This window comes from Thamnophis elegans, chromosome 7 (assembly GCF_009769535.1).
Source record: "Thamnophis elegans isolate rThaEle1 chromosome 7, rThaEle1.pri, whole genome shotgun sequence".
NCBI lineage: Eukaryota > Metazoa > Chordata > Lepidosauria > Squamata > Colubridae > Thamnophis > Thamnophis elegans.
This window is the reverse complement of record NC_045547.1, coordinates 82,228,673-82,252,867: the sequence shown is the minus strand read 5'-3', so window position 1 is coordinate 82,252,867 and position 24,195 is coordinate 82,228,673. Positions and strand designations below refer to the sequence as shown.

At 42.4% G+C, this 24,195-nt stretch overlaps 1 protein-coding gene across 1 annotated transcript in view; it reads left to right on the top strand.

Moving 5' to 3' along the window:
* The window catches only part of CACNA2D1 (calcium voltage-gated channel auxiliary subunit alpha2delta 1), a gene marked incomplete at its 5' end in the record, with an annotated part of 139,216 nt that overhangs the window by 85,850 nt on the left and 29,171 nt on the right, over positions 1–24,195 (top strand). Inside the window, 13 exon segments of the mRNA XM_032221893.1 lie at positions 5,020–5,091; positions 6,671–6,742; positions 10,088–10,149; positions 14,868–14,944; positions 18,937–19,001; positions 19,403–19,472; positions 19,475–19,498; positions 20,398–20,482; positions 21,403–21,465; positions 22,376–22,406; positions 22,408–22,458; positions 22,460–22,481; positions 23,729–23,806. Coding sequence (XP_032077784.1) covers positions 5,020–5,091; positions 6,671–6,742; positions 10,088–10,149; positions 14,868–14,944; positions 18,937–19,001; positions 19,403–19,472; positions 19,475–19,498; positions 20,398–20,482; positions 21,403–21,465; positions 22,376–22,406; positions 22,408–22,458; positions 22,460–22,481; positions 23,729–23,806 — 772 coding nt within the window.

The following is a 24,195-nucleotide window of genomic DNA, read 5'->3' as shown; positions in this document are numbered from 1 at the left end:
CTGTATTGGCTGCAGAGGCTCTCAGGAAAGCCTTGCCAGCCTCAGAAGTTGTTCCCGAAGGCTTTTGACAGAGAAAAGGAGGCCGGTGTGGATGACATGCACAAGCGAGGTGAGTCAGTAGATGACCTTCCCTTGAAAATAAGACCTGGTTTGCCTTTTTTGGTGACAATATATATATATATATGGAATGGAAGTAGTGAACTTCCTCCCATATTTGGGCATACCAGGGTTGTGACTCTAAATATCTACCTTTCTCCATGGCTTAGCTGATAACAGAGGAGAGCCTGTGGCTTAATGGTTAACACATCTGCCTAATATGCAATACAGCCCAGGTTTGAATCCCAGTAAGGGTATGGCTAGCTGATGAGAGCTAAATAGCTTGAAATAGCTCTATACTAGTCTCCCTTTATTTATTTATCAGCACAAATACCCCAACCACACACCCCGCACACACACACACACACATATAAGACAGGGTCTTCTTTTCTACCAGAAACATATTATTATATGTGGTGGACATGTAGAGATGCAAAAAGCTATTGAGTAACATACAATCATGGTTAGGGGAAATGAAACATCAGCCCATAGAATTAAGCCAGAGATATTCTTATTGGGTATTCTACCAGAGAAATATACTAAAGAAGACTCATATCTGATTGCGCAAATAATAACAGCAGCTGGAACTCTATTTGCGCAAAACTGGAAAGCAGACAAAACCCCATCAGAAGGGGAGGTAATAAAGAAGGTATTAGATTGTGCAGAAATGAATAGGTTGACATTGAGAATAAAGGACGAAGAGGAATCCGTGTACTACAGGGCATGGGGGCGATTTTATGATTGGCTTGAAAAAAGATACAAATAGAAAGAGAAAGGAAGAAAGCAGAAAACAAATATCTCAGAAGACACATTACTAAATCAGGGGGAGGGGAAATAAGAAAGAATGAAAATGTAAATATACAGGGCAGAACAATGATTTGAATTGACAAAGGTTAAATAGCAATTATAAGAATGTATATTTAAGAATGAATTTGAAAGGAAAAATAAAATACAGGGTCTTTATTTTGGGGGAAACACGGGTAATACTCAGAGGTGGGATCCTACCGGTTAAACAACCAGTTGCTAAGCAGCATTGCGCACGTATGCACAATTTACAGAGAAGTCACCTACCCCATTACTGCTGGGGAGGAAAACAGCTGAGGTGCCACAATCTACTCTGTCGTGCCTATCAACTGGAATATCGGTGCGTGGGCCCAGCTGAAAGTCGGAGCGAACCAGTTCACTCCCAGCTGATAGTCGGAGCTACCGGTTTGCCCAAACCGGTACGAACCGGTAGAATCCCACCCCTGGTAATACTTGAGGAAGTATGCAATGTTTACATTTGAAACTGACCACTGGTAGAATTCTAATGTAGATATTTCAAGAATTGCAAATGCCCCCTTTGTGACTTTATTTTTTGACTATGTCTGCAGCCAATGGAAATGTGTGAGGCTTAATTATTCCCAGTAATTACTTAATTACTTAATAATGACTCGCTTAAACCCAATGAATTTCAACGGAATTACTCTCCAAGCCTGAATAGCTCTTGAAATCTGTCTTGCGGCTTTCTTACCGGTTTGGTTTTTTTCTCTAACGGTCTTGTCTTAGACACAAACGGTCCTCAACTTCTGACCAGAAATAAGGCCCAACGTTTCTGTTGTTCAGTGAGATATTTGTTCAGTGGATTTGGTCCCATTTCACAACCTTCCTTGACTCAGTCCTTAAGTGAATCGTTGCACTTGATAAGGGAGGTAACCCAAGGATGAAGTGAATCTGGACTTCGCTGTCAGAAGGTGATGACATGACTTTGGAACGGTTCATAAATATGAACCAGTTGCCAAACACCGGATTTTGATCCCATGGTGGTGCTGGGAAGGTCGTAACAGGTCATGCCCCTTTTTTCAGTGCCATTGTAAATTGGAATGGTCGCTAAGCGAAACGGACGTGAGTCAAGGACTAGCTGTAAATAGCAGTTATAGCAATAGCAGTTAGACTTATATACCGCTTCATAGAGCTTTCAGCCCTCTCTAAGCGGTTTTACAGAGTCAGCATATTGCCCCAACAACAATCTGGGTCCTCATTGTTACCCACCTCGGAAGGATGGAAGGCTGATGTCAACCCCTGAGCCGGTGAGATTTGAACAGCGAAATGCTGAACTGCAGTCAGCTGAAGTAGCTGCAGTGCTGCATTTAACCACTGCGCCACCCTTGGCTCTTTAAATGTAACACCTGCCTTGTTTTTTTTTCCATGTGCATGTATGTCAGCGTTTTGTTATTTATTGTTTGCGTTGATGAGAATGCTGAAACAAAAGGTTTATGATTTGCAAACGTTACATCGCTGGCTTTCGAAAACATGTCATTGCCGTTTTGTTCCCCCCAGTTCTGTTGATCTGAGTTGATTCATTCACTGCCAGGTTTAATAGTCATTTTAGCAACTGTAATATAACAGCACGATGTGCAAGCAATCTGCATTGATTAAGGTTTCTCTGCTTCATTCAGCTTGGATATTCTCATCTCTGGTCACCGACAAAAGGGCAAATGACAAACCGTGCCGACTAAATCGTGGTGACAAACCGCGAGTTCTAAAAGCGCTCCGACGGATGAGCGCTGAATCGCGGCGACAACAGCAGGCGACAGAAGCGCGCTGTAAAACTAAACCTAACCCTAAACGTAACGCTAACCCTAAATGTAACGCTAACCCTAAACCTGACCCTAAACCTAACCCTAAACATAACCCTAAACCTAACCCTAAACCTAACCCTAAACCTAACCCTAAACCTAACCCTAAACCTAACCCTTATTTTAACTTAAATTGGCTTTCTGTCGACACGCTGTTGTCGCCGTGTTGATGATGTCGCGGTTTTAGCAATGCGGTTTTGTCGGGTCACGCTCATCTCTAAGATACGGTATAGCATATGCAATAACTTAAATGCTCTCTGTAAAAAAAAAACATCTGACTCCTTGTCATGAAAAACCCCTCTTTATTTACCCCGTGAATTAATTGCATTCACCCACCAAAAAGTCCCAGGCAAGAATCCTGCAAGGAGCTAACTACAGTACAGACCTTATCAGTTCCTTGTGATAATTTCAAGGGCCGTGAGCTCCCAGCCGAAAGGCTGCAAATTAAGTTCTGGCAAGCGGTATTTTGTGGCACGAAACACAATGAGCAAAATCTTCAGAAATACGAACTGTTGTCTCCTACGACCACTCCCCTTTCCTTCGATTTATTCCTCAGCCAGGGGCGGGGGCATTCAGCGTCCACATGTGCTTTGTTTCCTGAGTGGACTCCTATCCTCCATTGTTTCCTCTCCTAACTGCTCTGGCTCTATCTCTGCTTCTGACACGGATCACTCATCAGAGCCTTCCCGGGCTCCGAAACTGACTCAAGTTCCTCCCCAACCTCCTCATCGCCCAAGTCTGCCGCCAGCTCTGCTGGTAGCTGGCGGGCCACAACAACAACATCAGCAAAATTGAAGACATTGTCAATCTAGTAAAGTAGATTCTATATTTGGTTCCAGAAGAATATCAGTAGTTAATTTTTCCCCCAGCTGCTGGGGTTGTAATGAACAACATGCAGATGAATCTTTTTAATAAAGATGTTGAGAATTGAACCAATTTTTAATCTACCGAGTTCCTTTTCTTTAACTGAAGAAAAACATTTCTATTCTTTTTTTTTTAATCTTCCTTTTCATCCATCCTGTGCCTTTTATTTCAAAATTGAGTCAGTTTCCACCTTTGTATAATGAGGTCTTTGATTTCTGATTTTCCTCTTTGGAAATGAGATATCATTATTATTATTTTCCTCTTCTTCTAATATATACTGTACGTGCTATTACTGTGAAGTTCTGTCTGTTACTTTACTTGCATTTTCTGGATGTAAAATGTTTTGAATTTTATTTAGAGCAAGAAGGGAGTCTCCAGATATTTCCTCATCGTGAAACCAAACAAATTAATCCATGTTTCCCCAGTTGTCTCTCTCTCTTTTGAATAAATTAATGATGCTTTTTAACTGAGCCTATCTCCTAGTGTCTATAATCAGGGGCCAGCAACCTGTGGCTCCGGAGCTGCATGTGGCTCTTTCATCCATCTGCTGTGGCTCCCTCTTGCTGGTTGGCTCCAAAATTGATAGGGCTTTCAGTTAGAAAAGGTAGAGGAAAAAGGACACCGTGCTAGGAGGAGACTCTATGGTGGGGGAACCAGACTTCCGGTCAGCTTCAGAATTGAATGAGGGGCTTCCGGTTAGGACCTTTGTGGCTCTTTGAGTGTTTAAGGTTGCCGACCCCTGGTCTATACAGACATATTGTTTCCTTGATCACCATGTGGAAGTGATGCCTTCATTGGGATTTTAGATTTTTTTATTTAACGTGATTTATAGCCCTGAAATTCTTTGACAATCTTTATTTGAAACAGTAAGCAGTCTGATTCTTACTCTTTTGAACCCAGAGAAGTTTCCCCAAATATTATCAATCCTGAAATTCTTTTTTCCTTCCTTCCTTCCTTCCTTCCTTCCTTCCTTCCTTCTTCCTTCCTTCCTTCCTCTTTCTGTCTTTCTTTTTTCTCTTTCTTTCTTTCGTTCTGTCTTTCAGACTTTCTTGCTTTCTGCGCTTTCTTTTTTCTTTCTTTCTCTTTCTGTCTTCTTCTTTTTGCTTTTTCTTTCTTTCTGTCATTCTGCCTATCTTGCTTTTTTTGCTTTTTCTATATTCTTTCTCTTTCTTTCTGCCTTTCTTTCAGTCTTTCTTGCTCTGTCTGTCTTCCTACCTTCCATCCATCCATCCATCCATCCATCCATCTGCTATATCAATCTTCTATCTATCTTCTACAGAAATCTTTCTCTGTCGTAATTCCACTTTAAATCTAAAAGAGTACATGTAATTGTAATTGTACTGGTTCTACGGAAAGGTAAGTAATTTTATCTGGATGAGTGCCGTTAATTTTAGATTATCATCAGAATATGTTTATTATATGCTTTTGAAATCTTCTTCAGAACCCGAAATCTCAGGAACCTGTGACTCTGGATTTTCTGGATGCCGAGTTGGAGAATGACATTAAAGTTGAGGTACGTTGGAGAGATCGTTTGAGATTTTCCACAATGACTACAAGTTAGTTCTGAAGCCAACGCAAAGGTTTGCAGCCATCTCAGGCCTTTGGGGCGCCATTTTTAATAGCATCTTATTTTTATTTTGTGCTTGTTGATGCATCAATTCCGTTAAGGCAAGCACCATTCAGAAGAAATAGGTTGGAATATTTTGCCATGAAAGAACTAGGGAAATGCTGTAACTGTCCTTCAGTTTCAACAGAAAATTTATGGGGAGGGGGAGTTTCAAAAATTAAGATGGAGGGCATGAGCAAATTTTTGTCCTTTTAGATACCCGTGACAGTAACGCATGAATTAAGGACTTTCATTATGAAACAATCTGCCATCTTGAGGTTTTTGCCCCTCCTTCCACTGGACACTCCTGATAGGCAATATTAATAATATTGTTATCCAGTCAGGTTGCATGATCTCCCAAGCAGTCATTTTTTAAAATCATATAAAGAGTTGGATTTTAATTGTTTGCTTCCTGGAGTTTTATCTGTTTGGCTATATTAGCATGTCACCATATTGTAAATGTTTTTTTTTTTAGCTAATACAGGGACGAATAAAGGCGGAAATGTCATAAAAACATATATGAGGAATGTAATAACAAATCTTTAAACCTAATGGGGAAATGAGAGATTTTAGGGTTTTTCTAAGTTTTCAAAAATTTAGATACAATCAAAAGTAACAGAGGAAGGAATGGAACTTCAGCTAAGATTTCAAACAGTTGCTGTAAAAGACATCAGATATTGATTAAACCCATGGCTCATTTAATTGGTTTGGAAGAAGAGAAAATAGAATCAGAAATAGATGAAATAATAGAATAGATTCCCTATTCCCCTGGAGAAAACTGCTGAGAGATGCTTTAAGTTCACTTAGTAAGAAGAAACAATAACTAGAGACCAAAGATATTGTGGCCTTGATCCAGATTTTCCTATCTAATGTACATTGAATTATGACTAAAAACATGGTAATCATTGCTTCTTGTCCCTGAAAATCAAGGACAATATTCAACTGCTCTTTGATTATCAGAGTTGATTAAAATTTATGAAAACATTTCTTCTTGTAACATTTAGAAAATGGTCAGAAAAAAGCAATGTTTAGAATAGCAATAGCATTTAGACTTATATACTGCTTTACAGTGCTTTACAGCCCTCTCTAAGCGGTTTATAGAGTCAGCCTTTTGCCCCAACAATCTGGGTCCTCGTTTTGCCCACCTCGGAAAGATGGAAGGCTGAGTCAACCTGCAGCTGGTCAGGATCGAACTGCTGGCAGTAGGGCAGAGTTAGCCTGCAGTACTGCATTCTAATCACAAGGTAGGGAGGGAGGAAGATATCAAAACACTTAGACTTATAAACCACTTCACAGTGATTTACAATGGTTTATAGAGTCAGCCTTTTGCCCCCAACAATCTGGGTCCTCATTTTACCCACCTCGGAAAGATGGAAGGCTGAGTCAACCTTCAGTCGGTCAGGATCGAACTGCTGGCAGTGGGTTAGCCTGCAATACCGCATTATAAAGAAGTGTGGAGTGACTTCTTCATTTTCTTAATTTGTAGATTCGGAAAAAGATGATTGACGGGGAAAGTGGCGACAGGACCTTCCAAACACTGGTCAAATCTCAAGATGAGGTGAGAACACGGAGATTTGCTTTCTGAGGAAAAGAAATAAGTTTGCTAAACAGATACAAGAGAAAATGGCAGAAAGTTGAGGCTCTTAATAGAAGCCCGGAGCTCGAAATTCAGAAACAGGATCAAGGCAGGTACTCATAGGGAACACAAGATTCCACTTCCTTCTAAGCGTGGCACGACATAACCGCGAACGTCAAAAGCACGCTGACAACACCACGGCGCTAAAACCGCGATGTCAAAAGCGCGCCGACAACAGCGCGCCGACAACAGCGCGCCGACAACAGCGCGCCGACAGAAGCGCAATTTAACTTAAGGTAAGGTTTAGGGTTAGGTTTAGGGTTAGGTTTAGGGTAGGTTTAGGGTAGGTTTAGGGTTAGGTTTAGGGTTATTTTTAGGGTTATGTTACAGCGCGCTTCTGTCGGCGCGCTGTTGTCGGCGCGCTGTTGTCGCACGGTTTTGACGGTGCGGTTTTGTCACCACGCTTTAGTCACACGCGCTTTAGTCTACCGCGGTTTTGTGGTGGAACCCCTTCTAAGCCTATCTCACTATTCCCCAAATATAGGTACGCCTCCACTTACGGTAGTTCATTTTCAGCACTGAAAAAAGCGACTTATGACCGCTTTTCACACTTAACAACCGTTGCAGATGCAATACATCCCCATGGTCACATGATCAGGATTCATGTCCCTGACACCTGACTCGTATCTATGACGGTTGCAGTGCCTCAGGGTCACGTGATCTCATTTTGCGACCTTCTGACAAGCAAATGGGATTCCACATCAGTGGGGAAACCCGCCTTCACTTAAGAGCCATGATGAACTTAATAACTGCAGGGATTCACTTAACAACAGTGGCAAGGAAGGTTGCAAAATGGGGCCGAATTCGCTTAACAACTGTCTCGCTTGGTAACAGAAACGTCGGGCTCAATTATGCTTGTAAGTCAAGAACTGCCTGCATATGTAGATATCTCTTGGGGAAGTCGTCACGGTTCCACCACAAAACCGCGGACGACAAAATCGCGGTTGATGAAAGCGCGTATGTGACGTCATCACAGCGCGACGAAAAAGATCGAAAAATGTAAAAATAAAGCGAAAACCTTCCCCTAACCCCCCCAAACCTAACCCTAAACCTAACCCTAAACCTAACCCTTAACCTAACCCTAACCCTAACCCTTAACCTAACGCTTACCTTTATGTGAATCGGCTTGCTGTAATTTAATTTTTATTTCAATTTTTCGATCTTTTTCGTCGCGTTGTGATGACGTCACATACGCGATTTCGTCGATCGCGCTTTTGTGGAACGCGGTTTTGATGGGTCACGAGTCGTCACGCTAACACCCGTGAAGTTGCAAGAATAAAATGAAATATTATTGAGTGATTTCCTCCCATCCCATTTAAAGCATGTACATATAGATCAAATCAAATAATTTTGAGGACAAACTTTTGCTCAGGGTGTTCGCAGCTAAGCAAACACCGAAAGCTTCTTTGGGGACCAAAAACTCAGAATCCTGCTAATGTTTCAACTGCTTACGGGTAGAATTAAGACATCTGTTATAACTTTCTGAATATCATTAGGAAGCTGACAATGTCTCTGCTGAGCCATTCTCTGCTTTTCTAGAAATCATTGTTTCTGGTTAATGCTACTCTATGCTACCGGGAGCCAGGAGTTGTAGGGATAAATGATGAAAACTGAATAACTCCATTCTTTTGGGATGTATTAACTCTGATTAAATCTCCGCCAAGTGTCAGGAGGCCTTTGGAAATTCTCCATTGTATCGCCCGCTCCATTCATTACGTTCTGTAATTAAATGCCCTGAAATGTTCAGATTAATTTTTGCAACGCCGTGAACCAAGGTTGCATTCATCCTTCAAAGGATGTGAGTCGTAATGATCCTAAAAGAGGAATGAATGGCACCAGGTCAATTTCTGCCTCCCTGATCTTTAAAACTGCATCCAGGATCGTTGGTCCCAAATGGTCGGAAATAATATTGACTGGAAATTGAACTAAAGCAATAGTTCAGATTGGATATTTTCACAGGGCTGCAGACAGAAGCATCCTTAATGTTGTGTTAATTGTTTTAGAATAGCAATAGCAATAGCAGTTAGACTTATATATCGCTTCGTAGGGCTTTCAGCCCTCTCTAAGCGGTTTACAGAGTCAGCATATCGCCCCCACAGTCTGGGTCCTCATTTCACCCACTTCGGAAGGATGGAAAGCTCAGTCAACCTTGAGCCGGTGAGATTAGAACCACTGAACTGCAGATAGCAGTCAGCTGAAGTGGCCTGCAGTACTGCACTCTAACCACTGCGCCACCTCGGCTCCTACATGAATGATAAATGCAGCATCCCAAGGGAAGCTCCACCCCACTTGGACTTGATTGACTACCCCCGTCATCTGTGGGTGTGGCTAATTCAGTAATGAAAATAGGAGAAAGTTACAGAAAGAGCGAACTACTTTAGGTATTGGTGAACTGTATTCTAGATGCTGTCAAGCACCGGGGAAATCAGGAGATTAGGATAGTTCAAAGGAGCATAAAGATTTATTGCAAGTTTAAGCTCTTTGCAAGAACCTGGTCAACTAACAATCAAGGGAAATAAGCGGGAGATAAGAAAGGCATTCAAAATGGGCTGGATTTAGATCTCTTGTGGGCACGCAGGGACTCGTGACTGATGACGTGTTTGACCTCTCCCTCAGCCAGAGCCTGAGCATCTCTTACATCTGCTTTCAGGAAGAGAGATCTCATCCACATCAGTCCCATCTTTTATTTGAACTATTATTGATTGGAGTCCACCTTGGCTGAAGAAGACTGTCCATCTTGAAAAAAAATAATCCATCGATTTCCACCCCCTCATAGTTCCACAGACAAACAATTGTAGGAAACACAGCATCACGTTGAACAATCTAAACAGTCAATCTGATTTTTCTACATTTATTAAACCACTTTCCAAAATAGAAATCTGCAAATTAGCTTCTGAAAGAATTATGGGTTTTGTCCTAACGGATTGACATATAAAGATCGTTTGTTCACTGTTCAGCAATGTTTGTGTCTTGAATTGTGTGGCGTGTTTAAGCTTTCCTGAGATCATTGCTAAGATGTTGGAATTCATAGTTGGAATGTATTGTTTTTGCAACAACTTCAGTAGTATTCAGCCAGAAGATGGCAGCGTTTACAAGTTTAGTTCTGTGCCCTTTTGTTCTAAGTAGAGTTTCCTGTTTCCTGGTAGAGTTAAATAGTTGAGCAGTAAAGCACATGGTGACTGTGCCCTTTGTGTGCTCTGTAGTGCTAACGTAAAATGTTATTTTATTTCTAACATAAAATGATATTTCTGGCCGATTCTCTTGCAGCGCTATATTGATAAAGGCAACAGAACGTATACATGGACTGCAGTGAATGGCACGGACTACAGGTAATCAATTAGGGACATTTTTTCCCAAAACAAACAAGGTTAAAATGCCATTGTTCCTGGCATTTCAAGAGTAAAAATATCCTATAATATCTGTTGGATGGCTAGCTTGCTCTGCAACCTTCTGAAAAACACGATGAAAATCAAGGTAGAATCTTTTTCCTCCTAGTCCTTTGTAATCTTGTTTGTCTTTGGAAACGTTTATGTGGAAAATGGTTTAGGCTGCCTGGTGTAAATTCTGTGAATATTTAATCGTTCCCTAAGGGTTAGGAAAGCTCCCCGTTGGGAGAGCGAGTACGTTCAGCGAAGCGTTGTGAGAGTTGTGTTGGAGAACACACAAACCAGCATACAGAGACACTGCAGTTTAAATAGGCTTTTACTTTCGTGGAAATAATATCAGAGTCCATCAAACAGTTCAAGTCATACACGGATAATTCAGTCAGTCATCAATGCCTTTCAGTTAAGGGATTATCCAAATAACATAGTCCAGTATATAATCAGTTCAGTATTCAAAGTTTGCTAGCAGTTGCAAAACTTACAATAGCTCACAGCACTTTCTAACAGCCAGCTTCCAAAAACACTCAGATCAGATCAGCCCAGCATCTAACAAACAGAGAGCTATCAGTCGTTCTGGCTCCCTCTTATGGCCGATTGAGGAAAACAGCAGCCAATCACATTTTACAGTATGATTTAAAGACACAGTTACAACATTGTTGTTACATGATTTATATTGCCAACCCAACCGTTAGCATATTCCTAACACTAAGGATTCTGGATAATTCTTCCGTACGTTCCTCTTTAACCCTCATCTTTTTTCCCGTAACCTTTTCAAAAGGTAGAAAGGTAGGAGAATTTTCCCAGATCTTAGATGCTATCCCAGGCATCTATGTACAGCCTTTATGTGATTTTTTTCCCCATTACTCATGCAAACATTTATTAATCACCATCTATTGATTATTCCTTCGTTGTAACAAGAGAGGCATAGAATCAAAATCATGTGAAGTGTTAGTACCACTTTATAAAGCCTTAGTAAGACCACACCTGGAATATTGCATCCAGTTTTGGTCACGAAGTTACAAAAAAGATGGTGAGACTTTTGAAAAAATGCAGAGAAGAGCAACTAAGTTGATTAAAGTCATGGAGACAAAAACATGAAGAACAGTTGCAAGAATCAGGTATGGCTAATCTAGAGAAAAGGAGGACTAGGGGTGACATGATAGCACTTCTTCCAGTATTTGAGGGGCTGCCACAAAGAAGAGAGGGGTCAATTTATTTTCCAAAGCACCAGAAGGCAGGACAAGAAACAATGGATGGAAATTAATCAAGGAGAGAAGCAACCTGGAATTAAGAAAAAATAGCAATAGCAATAGCAGTTAGACTTATATACCGCTTCATAGGGCTTTCAGCCCTCTCTAAGCGGTTTACAGAGTCAGCATATTGTCCCCAAAACAATCCGGGTCCTCATTTTACCCACCTCGGAAGGATGGAAGGCTGAGTCAACCCTGAGCCGGTGAGATTTGAACAGCCGAACTGCAGAACTGCAGTCAGCTGAAGTAGCCTGCAGTGCTGCATTTAACCACTGCGCCACCTCGGCTCTTCCTAAAAAAACTTCCTAATAGTGAGAACAATTAACTAATGGAACAAATTGCCTTCAGAAATTATAGGCACTCCATCACTTCTTTGAAGAAAGTTGGAGTTGATGGTCCATGTAGTCCTGATAATACAATTCTTTCCAGCGGTGGCAACATAAGCCACTCAGAGTTGTTAGACTTGAGATGGACAGTGGATAAATTTCATAAATAAATAGGTAAATAAACATTCTTGTGGCCACAAAACTATCCAGGTCATTTTGTTGCTGTTAGCTGTGAAGTCGTGTCTGACCCTTCCGACCCCATGGACAACATTCCTCCAGGTCTTCCTGTCCTCTACCATCCCCTGGAGTCCACTGAAGCTCACATCAACTGCTTTGGTGACTCCATCCAGCCACCTCCTTCTCTGCCTTTTCTTTTCCCCTCCATCGTTCCCAGCATGAGGCTCTTCTCCAGGGAGTCCTTCCTTCTCATCAGGTGGCCAAAGTCTTTGAGTTTCCTCTTTAGGATCTGCCCTTCTAAAGAGCAGTCAGGGTTGATCTCCTCTAGGATTGACTGGTTGGATGGCCTTGCAGTCCAAGGGACTCAATGCAGGAGTCTTCTTCTCCAGCACCAAAGGCCTCCATTCTTTGGCGCTCAGCCTTTCTTATGGTCCAACTTTCACAGCCATCCATTGCAACTGGGAAATGTATTGTCCAAGTCATTCACGGTTTTGCAAATTGCATTATTCTTGCAATGACAGAGCTACATCTAAATGTATTTAAATAGGGATCCTTTCTCATCAACACTTCTGGTGATCGATTGTCCTGCAGCAATTGAAATAATGAAGTGATCGAGTGGCAATTTTCCTCCAAAGTTAATGCTGACGTTTCCTCATTAGTAACCATTGTTTTTTGTTTCCTCGCTCTGAATTGTAAACAGCAATTTCTCCTGACTTATTACGCTCCCTTTCTCAATGCTGCTTAGCATATAATATTTCCACCCAATATTTCTGAGAGATCTTTTGAATTTAGAACAATAGCAACAAAATCTCCCGGGAGCCTCAAGGCAATAGGCATATTTATGCACACAATTATAGTTTTCAATTAGTTCCATTTTTTTTAAAGCAGGAACTAGGAATGGGAAGGAAAATCCCACTGATTTCCCTTGGCAAATATTAGTGAGATGTCACCAGATAATTAATAATTCTTCTTGAGTGGATTAAGTGACAACTGTAATGGTAAAGACAAGATTTATGGCTCAAGACTCCATAGTTTCTTCTTAATGCTAATTTCAGCAGTTATCGCAGGAAATATTAAAACAATAAGCATTCCATAGTAATAAAATGATGGCGAAGCCCAAGGGGATATAAAATATTCATGGTTTAAACATGATTTTGAAAACAGTCTTTAATCTCTGAGGCTGTTTTCGATCTTTCACAGCCTTGTTTAGATATACAAATTAGTTATGTTTTAATTACGCCTTGAAGGCATGCCACCCAAATTCAAAAGTCCTTGCATTTATTTTTTTACACTTCAGGAGTTGTTATTATTTATTTAGCATACAATGAGAACATGGCTGAAGAGAAATAAATGCATATGTGTGGTATGCATTTAATTAGAAGTGAAACTTCTTATGGGGATACAGCAGGGAGGTCACACATCTGGATGCCCACTTCAGCTATCCAGCAATCACCTCTGGCGTTGCTTCATGCAGATCTTCAAAGGAACCAGAGAATGCACATTGTGAGCAATCGGGCACAATATAGTAATAACAATAGCCCTTAGATTTACGTACCACTTCATAGTGCTCTACAAACGCTCACTTCTAGGCCTGTAGCCATCTTTTCTTTTGGATCTCTGACACTCACTTTACAGAATTGGCATATTGTCCCCAGTAATCTGGGTCCTCATTTTACTGCCCTCGGAAGGATGGAAGGCTTTAGTCAACCTTTGGCTCAGTCGGGATCGAACTGCTGGCAGTGGGCAGAGTTAGCATGCAATGTTGCAATAGAATAGAATAGAATAGAATAGAATTTTATTATTTGTATGCCGCCCTTCTCCCGGAGGACTCAGGACGGCGAACAATTCAAGGGGGAAAAGGGGAACATAAAAAACAAAATAGAAATAATAAAAGTAAACAACAGTCGGACAATAGCACTTAGACTTATATATCGCTTCATTGTTCTCTAGAGCACTCACTTTGGGGGCAATATGCTGACTCTGTAAACCGCTTAGAGAGGGCTGAAAGCCCTATGAAGCGGTATATAAGTCTAACTGCTATTGCTATTGCTAGTTTACAGAGTCAGCCTCTTGCCCCCAACAATCTGGGTCCTCATTTCACTGCCCTCGGAAAGATGGAAGGCTTGTATCAACCTTGAGCCAGTGAGGATCGAACTCCTGGCAGTGAGCAGTGAGTTAGCCTGCAATATGGCATTCTGACCACTGAGCCACTGTGTTTAATGGTTTGCATATCAGCCCCACAATTGCAACAAGGGGAATCTTTCTGTCCTCACCAGTGGTGGGATTCAAATCATTTAACAACCGGTTCTCTGCCCTAATGACTATCTGGGTAGGTGGGGCTCAGTGGTCATGTGACTGGGTGGGCTTGGCCAACTCAAGGTCACTCAGTTCGATGGGCGCTTCTCCTTAGCTGTTACAATGGTAATAAGGTTAACCGGAGAGGCAGTTTCCGTAAGCAGGTCAATGAAGATCAGGCTAGAACAACACCAGAATGTTTCCTTCCTGCCTTCCTTACAGGATTAGCCCTGTGAAGTGGGGAAAAACAAAAGGAGATTTCTTCTGACAACCGGTTCTCTGAACTACTTAGAAAGTTATCAACCGATTCTCCCGAATAGGTGCGAACCGGCTGAATCCCACCACTGGTCCTCACCAATATAGGGCAGAGGCACTTCACATTTTGTGATCCTGGGAGAAATATGAATAGAGCTGAATAAAAACAGCATTAGATAAGGAAGAAGTGAAAGTGACAGACTCTGGAAAGGAATTGACCACATAAAAACATTCTGTCAAACCACGGCTATCACTTTGTCCATAGTTTTCAAGTTTACCTCTTAAGCTGGAGAAAATGCGGTTAAATCTCAAATAACTATTGGATTATTCCTTGATTATAATTATTTGGTTTCTTTCACAGTTTGGCTTTGGTGTTACCATCCTACAGCTTTTACTATATTAAAGCCAAGATTAATGAAACCTTAACTCAGGCAAAGTGTAAGTAACTTTCCCCTGTTCTGAACTGTTACGGCCCAGCGAGAATGCTTCTTCCTTTGTGTATTTTTTTTTAACACAGCATTTGGAAAGCCTGTGGAATTCACTAACGTTCTCCCGATGTATCCCCAATGCTACAGCAATGATTCCAAGCCTTTGTGGGACTATCCAAGGAACAAAAAGTATTCGACCCAAGTCGAATACATTCTGATACCCTACGGGCTTTAAGTCAATCTCTCCTCTCCTCTCTTGGTTTACGTACCCAGAGAATCATGCTTTGCATATTCATTGTTGTTTTGTAGGGTCCGATACCGTAAGTAATGTTTTGAATAGCTCATCAATGAGTTGTAAAGTTGGGTGGTTGGAAATCTAGCAAAACTGCTTTGTAAAGTGCACCAGAACAGCTGCAGATGTGAAATAATTATTTCATGCTTGATGTCTATTGGAGATTTTCTTAGGCTAAGAATAACGTGATTGTCACTTTAAACGTACACTAATTGGCATACATTGAACTGTCTGTGGAGGTTCTGAGTCACGCAGGTCATCTGTTCTGATCTAGGCTTCCCCAAAAAGTACAAAGTAGATTCCTGGTCCTGACAAAACCCCTTTTTATTAAAAGAATGTACATTCCTCTCATTTACAATCAGAAAAAACAAAACAAAATAAAACCAACTGTCTTTCAAAGGTGAAGCTATGACCACAGACCTTATCTAGCTTGGAAAGCTGCCACGTAAAATTTTCCAATTGAGGTGCTTTGCAAGGAAAGGCTGGGCACAGAGTCTCTGAGATTCAGGGACAGATCTTCACACTCCTGAAACGAACTAAGGAATGAATTATTTCCTGCAAAAGCCCACTCCCCTTTTGCTCTTCTTTTATTCCCTATGGGAGGGGCCAATCACCACCCACCTGTAGCTTTACTCCCAAGTCGACCCTGGTTGCTTAGCTGTTCCCTTCGTCTGGCAGCTCTGTGCATGCGCACACTGGGAACAGGCTCCTGCTGTTCTTCTGCCTCACTGATCTCTGACTCCGAAGGCAGCTGATAACTGGCATATGGCCCTGGCCCCCTCTCTGCCTCCGACACAGAGCCCTCATCCGAGCCTTCCCCAGACTCCAGGACTGGCCCATCTTCCTCCCCAACCCTCCTCACTGTCTGAATCTGCTGCCAGCTCCACTGGCCACTGGCGGGCTACAACATCATGGTTGTCCCAAATGTGCTCCCAAAAGTCAAAGGGGTGGTATGACCACATGAATATCACCCTTCCCCCTTTTAATATATGTGCAGAATTTATTATTTCTCATCATTTTGCAAAAGAAGACGATCAGATGATTGCCTTAGGCTGACTTGCTAAATAATTTGAGAATGAGCTTCACCGTTAGGCAGTCTGTAGAAATAGCCACAGTCTATAGAAGTCAAGGCAATCCCTGACTAACCAGTTTGTTTACTGGCTCTTACAATGTTATAACGGCACTGAAAGAAGTGACTTATGACTGTTTTTCACTCCTCTGGCCATTGCAGCACCTCCAGGGTCACGTGATTTATTTATGATGTAGGGTTCAGATTTACGACGGTTCCAGTCAGGGGTGGGATTCAAAAATTTTAGCAACTGGTTCTCTGCTTGGTTGCTGGGTGGGTGGTGTGGCTACGTTGGGCATGGCCTACTTGGCTTCCTGCACGGTAGGGGGGTGTTTCACTCTCCCCAGCTCCAGAGGTTTTCCTTGAACCTCCGGGAGGGCAAAAAAAAACGGCCTCCAAGGCTCCGGAGGCTCTGGAAGCCAGAAATGTGCCTTTTCCCAGACTTCCAGAACTTCTGGTAGGCCCATTTCCACCCTCCCAGAGCCTCCACGTGAGCCCTGTACTTACCTGGTATCCAAAACGGGCTGTGTGGGACCTGGGATGGGTGGGGCCAGCCAGTTCTTGCAAGTACTGGTTCAGCGAACCAGATCGTAAAATTAGCATCCAGTTCGCCCCTAACTGGCTGAACCCCACCCTGTTTACAGTGTCCCGGGGTCACGCGATCCCCTTTTGCGACCTTCTGAGCAGCCGTGTTATGATGGTTGCAGCGCCCCAGGGTCACATGATCGACCCCCTTTTGTGACCTTCTGACCAGCAAAGCGAGGGGGGAAAGCTGGACTCATTAACAACCATGTCACTAATTGAACAACTGCAGTGACTCACTTAAGAAACGGGGCATGGAAAGTTGCAAAGCAGGAGGCAAAAACTCCCTGAACAAACTTCTCACCGAGCGACACAATTCTGGGCTCAGTTGTGGTTGTACATGGAGGACTAGCTGTCCGTTAAAAATACACTTGACCAAAATTTCAGAAATACTGTTGTTGTTTTCCTGCAGAATACAGCTGTACAAAAACTGAACCTGCGCTCTTTCTCTCTCTCTCTCTCCCTCTCTCTTTCTCTCTCTTCTTTTTCTCCATCTCACTTTCTCTCTCTCTCTCTTTCTTCTTTTCTGTCTCTCTCTCTCTTTTCTTCTCTCTCTTTCTGTCTCTCTCTTTTCTGTGTCTCTCTCTTTCTCTCTCTTTCTCTCTCTCTGTCTCTCTCTTTCTCTCTTGTCTGCCCCTCTCTTTCTCTCTTTCTCTCTTTCTCTCTGTCTGCCCCTCTCTTTCTCTCTCACTTTCTTCTCTCTTTCTCTGTCTCTCTCTTTCTCTGTCTGTCTCTTCTTTCTCTCTCTCTTTCTCTCTTTCTCTATCTTTCTCTTTCTCTCTCTTCTCCTCTCGCTCTCCTCTTCTGTCTCTCTCTTTCTCTCTGTCTCATCTGTCTCTCTCTTTCTCTCCTCTGTCTGTCTGTCTTCTGTCTCTCTCTCCTCTCTCTCTCTCTTTCTCTTTCTCTCTGGGTCTCTTTACTCTGTCTCTCTGTCTCTCTCTCTCTCTCTCTCTCTCTGCCAAATATTTTTATTCACGTGGCTAGTTGAATAAAATATTGGCTTGTGACCCTTTTGTTTTACCTGGTTTTTTTTTCTGTTTTCTTGCCTTCTCTTTCTGATGGATAAACACAGTCCAAAAGGGCAAGTATATACATTCTTGTTGCTAATTCCCCTCCGTGCATTATTGTGGATGTTTGTCGTTGTGTTTCATTTTTTCACTCTCGGCTGCCACCCTTTGTGTAGGTCCCTAAAGGGGTTTTGTGTTTTCCCTCCCAATGCTGGTTGGGTATTATAGAGGCAAATAAAGGCTAAACGTGTCTAAAATGACATTTCACCTCTCATCCCTCTGCCCCATCGTTCCCCCCCCCCCCCCAGTGTCTTGTCACTCTCTGATCCTTGCGTGGTTTTTTAATTTATTTATATTTTTTTGCAAACAATCTTCATTTTATTTCCGGTCTGGAACCTTTTATGCGTTTCAAGCAATCCTGAAATGCAACGATGGTCAAATAAATTGAGTTAGGACCCATTTTGCAAACGCTTTTTGGGTTGAGTTTGACTCTTCCACCCCAAGTCGTTCCAAACCTGGGCATTCTTGATGGAGGTGGCAGAGAGAATGCACCGCGCATTCATCATCCCACAATTGCCAATGACACAAAAAAGGGCTGTTGTGATGTCACAGTGCTAATTCTGTTTCCTTTGTACAGCTGGCTTAAGGGCAGAGCTTGCATTGTGACATCACAACACACCCATTTCTTCACGTTTGCCCGAATCTCTGGATTCTGTCGACGCCTCTGACGATCGTTCGGCTCGCTTTTAAGTTGCGGCAATTTCGGATTGTGTTTCTTTTTCCTAAGTTGCTCTTTGAGAATTGGATCTATTCCACATCTAATACGAAAACCTTGATCTTGAGTTATAGCCATTAGGAAAAGAACACTGAATATGCTTGTGTCTCATCTGGGCTGCCTACGAAGACTGGCCATGGTGCCTTACGTAACCCGTGGAATTAAATGTGGAATTCATCCAGGTGTTTTTTTTTGCGGTTAGACATTTTTAGCCTGTCGATCAAAGCTATCAAGAAGGGAATTTTGTTCATTGAATGTTTCGCTTTTCTCTCTGCAGTTATTGCAACGCTCAAGCGAGAATCCTTTGACGAATTCGGATATACATTTTTAGCACCAAGGTCAGTCATCTTTGCTGGTTGATCTCCATCTTGCTAAATATTAAATAATGCCTTTTGATTGATGTAGTAATTATGTCTGGAAGAATAGGATTATCTAATAAGCAGAGCAAGACAAGAGTAAGTCCTTACTGAATTAAAGAATGGATTGGGAATAAATATTGCATCCAGTTTTGGTCACCAGACTATCAAAAAGATGTGGAGACTCTGGAAAGAGTGCAGAGAAGAGCAACGAAGAGTTAGGGGACTGGAGGCTAAAACATAGGAAGAACGGTTGCAGGAACTGGGTATGTCTAGTCGGATGAGGGCTAGGGTAAGGGCTAGGCTAAGGGCTAGGCATGACATGATAGCTGATTGCCCAGTGTAGCTTTGGGATGAAAATTTCATCTTTTAATTTACTTTTTTTAGGACTACTGTAGCACAGTGAAAATAACAGATAACAATACTGTATTTCTTCAGAATTTCATTGAATTTATGGATCATATTCACCTGAAAACCCTTCATGTAAGTATGGTCTTTCGAATTGCTCCCCGACAATAACACTGAAAGTGCATCGATTTAATTAAAACACAATAATGGAATCAAACAACTGGGAATGTTCGGATATAGTAGATGGACCAAAATCTTACCAATCTTGTCCCTTCGTTAATAATGTATTAATAGTAGATAAATGATTATCTTCTCTTCTCACCTCTCCTCATCCTACCTTCTCTTTCCTTTTCTCTGTTCTTTCCCTTCTTCCTTCTTTCCTTTCTTTCCCTTCTTCCTCCTCTCCTTTCTTTTTTATCCTTCCTTTACTTCTTCTTTATCCTTTTCACTCCTCTTCCAATCTCTCATATCCTCTCTCATTCCTACCTTCTCTTCCCCTTTCTCTGCTCTTTCCCTTCCTTCTTCTTTCTTTCCCTTCTCCCTCCTCTCCTTTCCTTTTTTATCCTTCCTCTCCTTCTTTTTTATCCTTTCCACTCCTCTTCTAATCTCTCATATCCTCTCCTCACTCCTATCTTCTCTTCCCTTTCTCTGCTCTTTCTCTTCCTCCTTCTTTCTTTCCCTTCTTCCTCTTCTCCTTTCCTTCTTTTATTTTTCCTTTCCTTCTTCTTTTATCCTCTCCACTTCTCTTCCACTCTCCTCACCTCTGCCTTCTTTTCCCCTTTCCCCTTCCTTCTTCTTTCTTTCCCTTCTTCTCTCCTTCCTTCTTTATCCTTCCTTTCCTTCTTCTTTATACCTTTCTTCTACTCTTTCAATCTCTTCTCTCCTTATCTCACCCATACCTTCCCTTTCTCTGTTTTTCCCTTCCTCCTTCTTTCTTTCCCTTCTTCCTCATTTCCTATCCTTCTTTCATCCTTCCTTTCCTTCTCCTTTCTCCTCTCCTCTTCCAATCTCCTCTCCTCTTTTTTTCCTGGTAGGTAATGGCTTGGTGATGAGAGCTTTGTTGGATGCAGGCTTCACAGTGATCCTGGTCCAGAATTACTGGAGTAAGCACGACCTGGAGTTCCTTCTTCTTTTCCTCTACCCAGACCATGAATAGCTCTCACTTCTGAATCCTCATGCTGCCTTCAGCTATCGGATCAGAAACTTAGTTTGAACAATCCACTCAAAAGGAATAACATGGCAAGACAAAGAATCTGCAAGCTCATTGTTCTGTTTTAGAGGAACACTAGCCGATAATTCAGCATTGCCAGGCATTTATTATAGGGGGAAAATGTCCAGACTAAAAGTAATTTCTAATGGTGGGGTTTCCGCCTTACCAGAGTGTGCTCCTTGTGGAGGACTGTGAAGAGTTATCATGGCAATTCCACTGTGCTGTATAGTAGAAGCCATTTTACGGCAGTATGGTAGAAGCCACTTTAGGGCACAACAGGCTGTATCTTAACAGAACACACCCGAAGGGTGTCTTATCCACAGTATTTTTTCTGCTGAGAGTAAGTCATCTGTGCACTAAGTTTGGTTGAAATTGCTATTATTTATTTATATATACATGCATGCATGCAAGCACACACGTGTGTGTGTCTGTGTTGTGTGTGTGTGTGTGTTATGTCAAAGCACCTGATATGCCCAAATATAGGAGGAAGCATACTTTTGCCTTTCAACCCCACTCCAGGAACCTTCCAGGCCGAAGAAACCATTTTGGTGTTACATTTTTGCTGATAAATAAATGAAGAGAGGACTAATATAGATCTATTCAAGCTATTTAAGCTCTCATCAGCTAGCCATACCCTTACTGGGATTTGAACTTGGGCTGATTTTACACGTTAGGCAGTTATATTAACCTCTAAGCCACAAGCTCTCCTCCCTATCACCTGAGACAGTGGTAATATACTGTATATATACGGTATATTCCAAATAAGCTCTCAAGAATCTTGGCTTTTTCTTCTCAATGGATGTTGATCTAAAAATCTTTCTCTGTCCAGGGAGGGGATCACAGCACGCTTCGTAGCTACGGATGGTGGGATCACCCGCGTATATCCCAAAAGGTAAATGGGTCACTAATCTTCAGTAGTGCGAGTTTGCTAATGAGCCATGTGCTACAATGTCTGATTTGAGGCCAGAGTTCCTGCAAACGCCCCCACCGACACGGTGGAATGAAGAATCAAGTCTTGGTAGAATCAAAGTTCTCGGTTCCTCAAAGTTCTATTTTAGTCGTGATGTCAACTGGGAAACCCGAATCTGCAATATACTTTTTTTATTTTCCATTTTTCCTAACATACAATCACATGTATATACTATTACATATCAGTATCCTATTGTATTAAGTAGTAATTACATCAGTTCCTCTGTTCATCAACGCCCAGAAAGATAAAAACCCATTATTAGCTCTTCTGCTCTCCTACACCTCTTCTTCTACCCTCTCTCCTACCTCCTTTCTTCCCTCCATCATCCTTTCCTACCTTACTTCCCCTTCCTTTCTCCTTCTCCTCTCTCTACATTCCACTGCTCCTTATCCTCCTCATTTTCCCCCCTTGCCCTCTCTCCTATCCCTCTCTTCCCATCTTTCTTCTCTCTTCTGGGAACCTGAATCTGAAAGCCCCCTCGGGTTTCCCCACCTAATAGGAAAGTCAAGCCCCTTTCCCTTGCACCTACATATCCATCACATGGCCCATCAACCCGCCATCCCAACTGGAGATATCCCCACCCCCAGTCATGCCTCTCCAGGTGCAGGCTGAACGTCCTGACTCCAAGAAACGGCATATTGTTATGGCTAAATATCTCCGCCAACTCCATGCAACTCTCCTCCCGTTTTCCCACAGCGCTAAAGATGGCCTCCAGAGCTGACACCTGGCTCTCTGCCTTGAGTAACAATTGCCCTTACCAGCATTTAAACAAACAGACAAACAGACCCTCAGGGAATTGCAATTAAAATTAATATGCGTGTCTTACGTTTAGTGCAGGCGAATATTGGACGGAAAACGCTGATAACATATGAGCAGAGTTTCTACAAGAGGAGTTTAGATCATGAAAATTACATCTGTCACAGCTCCGTTCTTCAACCGTAAGTCACTGGGTGCTCACAATATTCACAATCTCTTTTCGGCAGTGCAGGTTCTATTATAATATTGTGCTCTGACCCCCACTCGTCCCACACCCACAAACACACTCCGAGCCAAAGATAAGTTACGGTCATTTAATTAACAGTCATGACAGGTCCTTGGCAGCATCAGCACAGATAAGGCGTGGGCAGCAATCCAGCCTACCAGCTCACAATAATGTTCTCCAACATTCACTTCCTGTGTGACTTCTGCAAGAGGGGCGTGTGCACAAGCAGTCCTTTTTACTAGTCTGGAGAGGAGCCTAATTACCACCAGCTGAGTGCAATTACCTCCTGTACTGCACAACTGTTCCTGATGCCTATTAGCTCTTCGGTGCTGGGCGTCCGGGACAACTCACTGCTGACGTCAGGAAACACACTCCCTTGTCTCCTCCCCACTGGTCAAGGCTCAGGCGCCTCCTGGTGGCCAACAAGCTCTCTGCGCCCTGCCTCGGGAGTCGGAACCCTGTCCAGGGTCCTCCAACATCCTCCAGAGCCGACTCATAGGGCCCCTCGCTGTCGGAGTCTGGTGGCAGCTCCAACGGCTCCTGCTGGGCCACAACAAATTGCATGGACTTCTTTAGCAAAATGCAGAAGGTTGGGAAGTTTTTAATCACAGTGCAGATCCAGTTTCGTTAATGGGATATAGGGTAACATCTAGGAGAATTACAGTTAGTTAGCAGGCTGGATTAGATTTAGATCAGGGGGGTCAAACTCAAGGCCCAGGAAGGGGGGGGTGAATGATTGATTCTTAATGGACCAGTGCAGTGGTGAAATCCCAAAATTTTTCCTTACCAGTTTTCTGGGCATGGCTTGGTAGGTGTGTCTTGGTGGGCATGGCTTGGTGGTCATAGGGCCAGTTGGACACGGCTGAACAACTAACTCACACAAAATGTAAAAACAGCTGGACTTTCACACAAAATGACCCCTGCAACAAGCAGGAAACTCATCAATCAGGCACAGCTGATTGTCGCACAACTGATTAGTCATTAAAAAAATGCTAAAAAAAGTTTTTAAAAAAAAACTTCCAAGGATCATAGCTGATTGTCACACAGCTGATCTTCAGAACTTTAAAAAAAAACTTTTTAAGCATTTTTTTTTACTACCGGTTCGGGTGAAGTACCATGTCAAGGGCTGTCCGGTGCTACTACTGATAAAGAGACACGTCATAATGGCAAATCAATCTCTATTTTCTTTTCCTGAATCCTCAGGAAGCATCTATGAAGATGGGATCATGGTAAGCAAGGCTGTGAAGATCACCGTGAACGGAAAACTCCTCAAACCAGCAGGTAGGAAAGAATGGGGCTCTCCCTCCGCACGGAGATATGGACTCCTTATGGACCATAGTAATTCCAAATGTCATAAGGACAAAGCAGGCAGCATTCGAATCATCTAAGGGGGGATGATGAGGTCTGAATTCTGGAGACCAAAAATTCCGAGAATGGTATAAGAAAAGAAAAATTATTTCCAGAAGATAGATAGACAGGTGGGTGGGTGGATGGATGGAGGATGGATGGATGGATGGATGGATGGATGGATATGATAGATAGATAGATAGATAGATAGATAGATAGAGATAGATAGATAGAGATAGTAGATAGATAGATAGATAGATAGATAGATAGATATTAGTAGGATATAGATGGATGCATGAATGGATGGATGGATGGATGAGGAT